The 9,777-nt window shown below is 58.1% G+C and overlaps 1 protein-coding gene across 1 annotated transcript; it reads left to right on the top strand.

The window, feature by feature from the left end:
• Positions 1-1,285: 1,285 nt before the first annotated feature.
• ARL8A (ARF like GTPase 8A) lies at positions 1,286-9,354 on the top strand (the record flags this gene model as incomplete). Its single annotated transcript, XM_079546556.1, has 7 exons — positions 1,286-1,408; positions 5,420-5,500; positions 6,276-6,349; positions 7,063-7,156; positions 8,308-8,375; positions 9,098-9,168; positions 9,305-9,354. The coding sequence occupies 7 exons, from the start codon at positions 1,286-1,288 to the stop codon at positions 9,352-9,354; spliced, it is 561 nt and encodes a 186-aa protein (XP_079402682.1).
• Between the last annotated feature and the right edge of the window lie 423 nt (positions 9,355-9,777).

A 9,777-nucleotide genomic window follows, 5' to 3' on the forward strand; every position in this document is an offset into this window, starting at 1 on the left:
CTCTGGGCTGAAATCTGTTACCAAACATCTTCAGGCAGAAATTGCACACAAGAACTGGGAGACACTGAATTTTTCACCGGTATGAGGAGACGCTACATGAGAGCAATGACACAAAGCAGTGAGATTGCTGCTTCTTTAGGGCCCCCCTTCGAAACCGTGAGGATCTTCAGCAGCCTGCAGCAGCTCTGAAAACAAAATGGTTTCTGTGTCTGAAAAACAAGGCAGCTTCCCAGCGACTCACAGCACATGATGGAAACCACTTCCCACCCTGAATCGCAGGCTCCGAGACACCCACGGCAGATCCAATGACAGCTCAGCTTTTATTTTCCGTGTGCCCATTTCTCGGGCAGCCCTGCAGCGCAGGGAGCTGCAGCTTCGTCCCGTGGGAGCTCGAGCAGCCGCCTGGGCAGCGGGCGCTCCGCAGCCGAGATGAGGGCTCTGCCTGCTGTCCGCACCGCCGGGAGCACGGAGCAGCCCTGCCAGCTGTCGGTGTTTGCGACATCACGGAGTCACAGAACGCTGTGAGTCGCAAGGGGCCCTCAGAGGCCCTCTGGTCCCACTCCCTGCCGAGCACGGGGACACCCCCGGCCCCAGCAGCGCTCACAGCCCTGCCCTGCCCTCGGGGGGCTGCGGGGACGGGGCAGCGCCGCCTCTCTGTGACCAATCGAAATCCTGCTCTTTTCGTCTGAAGCCACCTCCCCTCGCCCATCGCACAGACCCCGCTATGGACTCCGTCCCCTTTCAGCCCCTTCGGATCGCTGCTCCCAGCAGGCTGTGAGATGACCTTCCATAAGGACGCCCTGAGAGTCGTGCCGCGGGTTGCAGCTTCCTGCACGAGGAGAGGCGCTGTGACGCGGAGCAGAGCCCCGGGATCACAAACACGGGGACGTTCCGAGTCCCGCTCCACCCCCGGCCGGCCTCCACGTTCCCCATCGTGCCCCTCCCAGCAGGGGGCGCGCTGACACGCGGTGCAGCTGCCGGGCGCGGCGTCGCCTCGCCGCGTCACCGAGCCCGGGCCGCGCCGTGCAGGCCGCGCCTCGCGTCCTCCCGGCCGGCAGGGGGCGCTGCGAGCGGCGGCGAGCGGCGCGGGCCCCACCCGGCGCGGCGCGGTGCGGCAGGAGGCGCGCGGACAATACCGGGGCGGCGGCGCTGCGCGGCCCGGCGGTGAGGCGGGGTTCGGCGCGGCCCGGCCCGGTTCCACCCGCTTCGGCCCGGCTCTGCTAGGGCTCGGCTCGCCTCCGCCCGGCTGCGCACGGTTCGGCCCGGCGGGGCTCGGCGCGGCAGCATGCTGGCCCTTTTCAACAAGCTGCTGGACTGGTTCCGGGCGCTGTTCTGGAAGGAGGAGATGGAGCTGACCCTGGTGGGGCTGCAGTACTCGGGCAAGACCACGTTCGTCAACGTCATCGCGGTGAGTCCGCGCCCCGCATCGCCCCGCACCCCGCGGCCGTCGGGCCGGGCTTCCCCCCCGCACCCGGGCGGCCCCGGCCCGGCGCGCTCTCTGCGGGAGCCCCGGCGCCGCCCTCGGTTCCGCCCCGCGGCCGCCGCTCCGTCACGGTCCGGTCCGAGGCCCGGCCGTCGCTCCGCCCGCTGCCGCCGGGGTTCGGCCCCGCGAGGCCCGTTTGTCTCGCGCTTCCGTCCGTGACGGCGGCGCGGATTTCGCTCTCCGTGGGGCCGCGATGAGCTCCGCTCCCGAGGCGCGGCTCCGGCGCCCGGCTGGGGCTGCAGCCCGGCCGCCGCGTCCCCCGCTGGGTTCGTCCCGCCCCGCCCGTCATCCCGCGCCGCGCGGCCCCGCAGCCCGAACCCCGCCGGCTGTGCTCGCAGGGCCGCCCCGCAAAGCCCCTTCTGCCCCCCGCGTTCGGGCCGTTTTTGGGTTCTTCCCGCCGTCTCCAGACGCGGTGCGGTGCGATGGGAGCCGCCCGCGGTGCGTCCCGAAGGTGTGGGGCTGGGCTCTCGGGAATCTCAGGGCTTCATTGGGGTCTGTCTGTCTGTCCCAGTTCCCGGCTGTGGCCCCGTTGCACGCGCCATCCTTGCTCCTCGGCTCTGAAGCGAAGCGAGTTATTTCTGCTCGCTCAGAAGCTGCTGTGCTGTCAAAGGTGGTTTTGCAGATAATTTGGAAGCTTCAGTGCACTGCAGCTGTGCTCTGTGGGTGGGTTTCCGTTGGTTGGGCATGGCAGGAATGGAAACCAGCCTTCCCAAAACCAGCCTTCCCACAGAACCGATGTCACGGTGCTGCACCTCCTTGCGCTGAGCCCCGAGATGCAGCTCTGGGTTTTCCCAAGCTCATTGCTGGTGGCTGCTGCATGCGCTCAGCACACAGCCTGGTGCTCCCACCCCCCTCGGTGAGCAGTGGCTGACAGGGAGCTCCGTGCCTGCTCTGTCTGTAAGTCCTTCCAGGGCCCACGTTGTCCCTGCCATTCATTGCTCTGCTTTGCAGTCTCATGTCGGGGTGGGATACAGCAGTGCCATGTGTGGGCTGGTCCTGCTGCTGCCTCTCTGTTAGTAGCAACAGAGGCTGAATTAAGAAAAATCCAGCAGAAAATAATTTCTTCCCTCTTGAAATGGAGCTTTACTCCAAACCTGCTGAGCTGTTTTGTCTGTGTGTGCCTGGAAATAGTGGGGAAGCCCCCCACCTTCTTGCTTTTCCAAAAGCCCTGTCCCCGTGTGTCCCTCCTCCCCATGCCTGATGGCTTCTGGGGTTTCCAGTTCTACACGTGGATGGCTCACATGTGACAGTTTTGCAGCATACAGGACTCCAGCGCAAGGCTCAAAGGCTCATCCCACTTAGCCACTGTGGCTGGTGCAGGGAACTGGGACGTCTGGTTATTCCGGCAGCTCTTGAGGGAGGTTCCAGTGCTTGGGCTAAAGCTGGCTGCGTGTTCTGCTGGTGTTAAGCAGCTGGTGATGGGGTGTGCAGCACCTTGCAGTCACTTTGGCTCTGGTTATTGGGCAAGGTGCTCAGGCTCTGCAGGTGAGCCTCCTGTCTGTGAAGTTATTTGGACAGTTCAGATTTTCTTTGGCAGACACACGCTGAAAACAGAGATCTTTGAGGTAACGTCCTGCAAATGTGAACTTGCCAGAGACAACTGGAAAAAAACCAAGATGCCAAAAAATCCCAACCCAACAGGATCTGCGTGAGGAGCATTTGAAGCATCTCATCTGTCTTTAAGGTGTCAGAACAGAAGCGTTAGAAGGAGAAGTGGCTGTGATTCAGGCTTCTGGGTGAAAGAAAAAACAACTGAACTCTGAAAAGCATCTGATTTCATCACTGATGCAGAGATTCTCCAAGAAATCTGTGGGTCCAGATGACGTTCTACAGTCTGAAGATTTGTGCTAGCGCTGGGGCTCATGGAGGCTTTGCATCTTCCAGCGTTTTTCACTGCTGTTCTTCACCTGGCTACAAAAATGGAAGTCAGGTGCTTGGAAGACGGGCTGGCTGCCTGCAGAGCTGCAGCCCTGCTGCTGCCATGCCAGGGGAGGGCTTTGCTGCAGGTGGCCACGGTCAGCCAAAGGCAAAGGCATCTGCTGCTGTGTCACCTGGCTGATGTTCCTTGTCCTCGAGTTCCCCCACAGCATAACCTAAGCTCTAGGTGCAGCAAAGAGCTGTGTTGTAATTATTTTTTTTTTTTTGAATGAAAGAGCACAAACTTAAAAGGAAGCCTCAGTGAGAATGTAAACATCAGTGGGTGCAAATGGGTGTGAAGATAAAAGGGCAGCGTGGGACTCGAGCAGCTCAGCTTGGAAATCTGTGGTCCAAACCCTCTCAGAGCCTCAGGGATGGCTGCAGCTTTGAGGAGCTCAGTGGAGCTTTGTTTCTCTGCCTGGCTCTTGTAGCATCTCCTGGTTGTGCCCTGGGAGAAGGCAGCAGCTGGGCAGTGGGGTCTGGCACATTTGGGACTGTGGTGCGATGCTGAAGAAGCAAAAACAACACAAAGATTTTTTTTCTTTTATCTGAGAAACCTCATTTTCTTGAAAGAAACTGTGAGCTTCAGTGTTACCACGTTCTTTATATACAGTATTTATTAAAAAAAAAAAAAAGAAAAAGTTTTAGCTGCATTGCAGGCAGTAGGATGAGTCTGTCCCATGGAGCACCATCGCAGCTGATGCCTGTGGGTCAGGGCAGCGTGGGCCATGCTGACATTGCGTGGGCTCTTGGAGCAACTGGGGCAGCCCACAGATGTGTCCCCCGGGCCCTGGAGCTGAGGACTGCAGTGCTGGATGTCCCTGCAGCCTGGTTGGGGTTCCTACCATGCAGAAAGCCTGGGTTACTGAGCTCCTAAGGAAGGGGGCAGCTCAGGATGGTGGGCTTTGAGCGGCAGGTGTGCTTTACCCAGAGCAGGCCGTGTCTGGGGCAGCGCTGTGCTGAGAAGGGGTGACAGCCCACTGGCGTCCTCAAGCGAGGGACGATGCCTGGCCTGGCAGGTGCTGGCGTGGCTGTGCACTGCAGAGGACAGGGCTGGGACTGGGCTGGAGGCTCTGCTCATCCCCATGGGAGCTAGGAACCGAGCGGGGAGTTGGTGGGGCTGGGCAGAAGCATCGCTTGTCTTCTCATGGGACCCCAAAGCAACGTGGCTGTGTGGGATTCTGATGGCGCCCTGGGGGTGTCACGTGCCCGGCCTGGGCTTATTGGATGGGGGAGTGGGTTGGAGTGCTGGAGCGGTTCTGCAGCCCTGCTCTCCACCCTTCTTCCCTGCTGCTGGTCCCCAGGGTGCTTTCTGAGTGCACTTTGGCTCAGAGATCTCTTGGCTGCTGTTCTTTGCTGTCAGAATGCAAAAGGGAAATGAAAAACGGAAGCGGCGCGTATTGCAGAACTGCTGGAAGAGGTTTGGAAAATCCTGAGGACTGGCTAAATTCTGCTTATCAGAAAATGGCATCAATTGCCTTCTCTTTGTGTGGTTTCAGGTCTGGGGCTGCAGGATCTCATCCCGGCATTAAATGGGTTTTATGAATGGGCTTTCATTGTTGTCCTGAAGTCACCTTGGCGGGCCTGGGGGCTGGAGCTGATTGGAGAGGAGCGTCATTATCTCAGCAGTGTCAGATCCAGGCGGAGGTGGGCTGTGAAGGCCCAGCACTGTCCCAGCCCTCCAGCAGGCGAGGCGGATCTCCCCGCAGCACAGGGATGGCTTCTGCTCGCCGCTCTGACGGCAGTAACCCAGTTTTGTGGTGGCAGTGGGCTGCTGTGAATCTGCAGCAATTTCATGCTTCAGCCCAGCGCGTGGCTGAGCTCTGCTGCCTGTGTGTGGATAAGGCTTCAGCAGCCAAGGGGCAGCTTGTGGGGATGGGGGGGGTGGGAGATGAGGCCCCCGCAGGGGATTTGGGTTTGTTTCTGGCCAGACCCTCAGCCCCTGCGGTGCTGCTGCACTCCCTGGGGCAGGCTGGTGGGTTTCTGAGCCTCCTAATGCTGTTTGGCTTGTCCTTGCAGTCAGGCCAGTTCAATGAAGACATGATCCCAACGGTGGGCTTCAATATGAGGAAGATCACCAAAGGGAACGTTACCATAAAGGTGAGGTGCAGAAGATATCTTCCCAACTGGGGGGAAAGTTGGGGTGAGGGACCTGTGGGCTCTCCCGTTGGAGGCTGAAGGATCCCAGCGGTGCCAGCTGCTTGTTCCTAAGGATTGCTGTTAGGAAGATCTGCCCTTTAGGTTTGCACAGTACCTTCCAGAGGAGATTGTGAGTAGGGATGGAAGAGATCTGGATCTGTGCAGTAAGAGCCAGGCCAGGCTGTAAAGCTGGAGCTTGCTGGTCAGGATTTGTAGACATGGTCACCTTGCTGAGAGTGGGAGGGTTGGGGAGAAAGGGCACAGCTTTTAGGTGTGTTCTCTGCCTTGAGGGTGAAGGGAGAAGAGGTTCCTGTCCCCCTGGGTCTTCCAGGTCCCCGGACTGTACTAGGAGGTAACTGTGGGCTGGTCATCTCCTTCTGCAGCTCAGCTGGAAATGCTTCAGTGTTTCTGAGAGCAGGCCTACTGCTTTTAACTGGCAAATGCATCAGTTCCTCCAGGCTCCTGGGATGGTGGGCATGGGGAAGAGGCCCCGGGCTCTGGCCAGGGCGGCTCTCTGTGTGAGCAGAGGCTTGTCAGAGCCTCTCTAAGTCACGGGAGGCACTGACCCAGGACTAATGCTCTCCAGCTGCTTGCTTTATCGAGTCTGGAGCCTCATCCTTGGGTTTGAGATCAGGTGCTGGTGGGCACAGAGGAGGAGACGGGGCTGCATTTGGTGCCTGCTGGGTGGGCAGCCTGTGATGGGGGGTTGTGCTAATGGCTCTTCTTCCTGTCACAGCTCTGGGACATCGGCGGCCAGCCGCGCTTTCGCAGCATGTGGGAGCGGTACTGCCGTGGAGTGAGTGCCATCGTGTGAGTATCCATCAGCGGCAGTGACAACATACAGCTTGGCCAGCCGTGGGGCCGTCCCTTCATCCTTCTCACCCTACCTGAGGGTACTGAGCAAGGCTGAGCAGCTCCACCACTGGGCAGGGCACCGCAGTCTCAGTGCCTCATGAGCTTTGAGCGCAGGGCAGCAAATGCACCTCGAGTGCCTCCAGAATCCCAGCCCTGTGGAGCCTTCCCTTCCACTCAGCGTTCCTCAGCCCAGCTGTACGCCTTGGATCTTGCCTTTCCCTGCTCCCTTGGTTTCTCTGTGCTGCTCAGTCATAAGAGGGACTGAGCAAAGGTCAGAGGGGTCTTGGCCCTTTTCAAGAGGATAATGTGAGGGCTAATGGCCAGCAGTGTATTCCCAGGTCCATGTTTGTGCTGCTGAGTGAACCTGGTGCTTAGAGGAGTCTGTGCAGCGCTTGCTGCTGACTGTCAGCAGTCTGTGAGTGTCCTTGCATGTCCCCTACTTGCAAATATTGCAGGAAGTTCACTCCCAGAGAGTCCAAGATGGAGACAAGTCTGGCAAAGACGTCCATGGAAAGCAGACTGCATACTCCTAAGAACAAATATTTTCCTGTGAGCTGAGGTTGGAGTTGTTCAAACCCAGTCAGAAAATCAGATTTTTATGGTCTTCACCAGCTGACCAGTTCTCTCTGCTTGCCACATGCCTGTGCTCAGGTTTCCTCCCCTTTCAGGTACATGGTGGATGCTGCTGACCAGGAGAAGATCGAGGCCTCGAAGAATGAGCTTCATAACCTGCTCGACAAGCCGCAGCTCCAGGGCATCCCGGTGAGCTGCTGCCTGGGTAGGATAAGGGTGTCCTATCCACTCGTCCACTGCACACACACCATCCCACTGCACTCCTGCTGAAACTGGGGAAGTGATGCTTTCCATCCCAGGGCTGGGCTGAACAGCACTTCCAGCCCTAGGAGGGAGGCTTAGAAGAGACCAAGAGAAACCCTCATGTGTGAGACTGTCCCCCTGCATGAATTTGCACCTTTTTGTGAGGGGAGACCTTCAGGTTTCATCACCCAGTAGCACAGGTGCTCGGCTGTGATGTTTGCAGGAGATGAGCTGTCAGCAGTGGGACTCGCAGTTGGCAGCTGCATGTGCCAGGGTAGGATGCTGACGGAGCCTCCGGAATTGGCATCCTTGGAAAGGAGCTAATCTAGGACCTTGCACCACATCCCAAGCATTCGTGGCCAACTAAATTAAGCTTCTGACATAAGGCACTGCATTTGCAGTGCTTCATAGTGCTCTTTTTTAAGAACAAGGCTACTCCAAATGTAAACTGGGGGACGCTGTATTGCTGTGCTGCTGCAGAGGCCCTGATTTACAGCTGCCTCAGTGCTGTCCTTGTCAGATGACAGTCGTGTGGTTCGCTCAGGAGCGATGAGGAAGTCCTGCCTTGGTGTCACTGGTCACAGTCCTGGGGTTTATTTTCTTTGCTTAGTCCTAGGATTTCTTTGTGGATGGATGTGAAAAGCCTTGAAGTAAGAGATCAGTGGGTACTGCGAACAGCCATTGCTTTTTTTGGGCTGGCTGCCTGCAGGGAGCAAGGCTCTGCAGGGTGTTTGTATCCTGATAATGTCAATTTTAGCCCATCCAGCTTCACTTGGATTTTTTGCTCAAAGATAAATGGCTCCTGGAGGAGTGTCCTACATGCCCCAAGGGAAACCGGTGTCCTTCAGAGAGGATAGATTGGGCAGCTTCTCAGTGGGACAAGAAAGTATGCAGGAGATGCTGGGTACAAGCCAATGAACACCGTTAATGGAGGTGCTCTGCCTTCTCATTGCCTGCTGAAGGGATTTTCTTTGTCCTCTGGTGAAGTAGCCTGGACTCCTCACATCCCAAACAGGTCTTGGTGCAGGGTGCCAGGCTCCGTTCCCTGCACGCTCTGGTGCCCAGGAGCTTCACCCGTCCCCTCTCCCCTTCTACAGGTCCTAGTCCTGGGGAACAAGCGAGATCTGCCTGGTGCCTTGGATGAGAAGGAGCTCATTGAGAAGATGTAAGTGCGGGTGGCCAGGGCTGGGACAGGAGCTGCCTGAGCAGCGCAGCCCGCGGGCTGCAGGAGCCGGGGCGGCAGCTGGGCGCTGTGCCGCTGGGGGGCGCGGGGGCCCGGCAGGCCGTGCTCAGCGCTCTGCGGTGGCACAGGGTGTCACCGTGCCAGGAGCTCGGCCCGGGGCATCTCCGCGCTGCTCAGAGATTGCCCTCATCCTTTGTGCACCCTGTGCAGTTCCCAAGTCCTTCGTGCCCCATCTCATTTCAGGGCCGGGCTGGATGGGGCCCTGGGCAGCCTGGTCTGGCATGAAATGCGGAGGTTGGTGGCGTGGGGGTGGTGGCGTGTGGCAGGGGGTTGGAGATTCGTGATCCTTGAGGTCCCTTCCAGCCCTGGCCATTCTGCGATCTGCCAGCTGTGCTGTGTAACTGAATTGTACGATGCTCTGAGCAAAGCTGTGAGATTTCTTGGCCAGGATCTCCTGGAGGCCAGGTTCCTCCTGCCTGTCATGCAGCCCCTGTGCCAGCCTGGCTGTCAGACAGCAGGAGCAATGCAACAGTGCCTTCACTCGGCCTTCCTTGGAGTCCCTAAAATCCTGGGGACTTTGCCCTTACAGGGGCACCCCCTTCTCAGAGCCTGAGTCCAAAGGGACTTGAGGCATCACCCATTGCTGCAGAGAGTGTAGCCTGCAGAGTCTGCAGCACTCAGCCAGAGCTCTTCCTCTCCTGCAGGAACCTCTCTGCCATCCAGGACCGAGAGATTTGTTGCTACTCTATCTCTTGCAAAGAAAAGGACAACATTGGTGAGTGCCAGTGGCTCAGGATGCCGGTGGGTGGGGACCAGGGCTTGTTGTAGTGCACCCAGGTTGCTCCCCCAGTGCAGGAGGGCGAGATAGCTGAAGGGAGAGGCTTTTTTTTAAACACCCCTTGCCTTTGCAGACATCACCCTACAGTGGCTTATTCAGCACTCGAAGTCCAGGAGAAGCTGAGATCCCTTGGACTGCAGCTCAGATCGGGAAGATGCCATTGTACAAGCCCATACCCTTTCCTTCTCCTGCTCTGTCCCTCCAGCTCTTTCTCTCTAGATGGGTATTTTTAGGGGACCCCAGACTCCACTCGCATTGAGGTGGAGCCCTTGTTTTTATTGTAAAGAAAATGTCCGACTCTGCCCTCCTTTCCTCCCTCTGTCTCTTCTTCCCATTTTGGCACTGTTCTGTTGTTGTCTGTGTATACAGTATATATATATGTATATATATTTTAATTTTTTAATTTAAGCACTAGCGCTGTTACTAAACTGGGCCCTGTGAGCTGTAGGAAGGCTGTGGGCTGCCCGAGTTCAGCACTGGGAGGAGGATGAGGTGCGTGGCAGACAGCAGCCCCCAGGATGGGGCCGGATAGGGCTGCAGGCAAGT

This window comes from Tetrao urogallus (genome assembly GCF_951394365.1).
Source record: "Tetrao urogallus genome assembly, chromosome: 24".
Taxonomy (NCBI): domain Eukaryota; kingdom Metazoa; phylum Chordata; class Aves; order Galliformes; family Phasianidae; genus Tetrao; species Tetrao urogallus.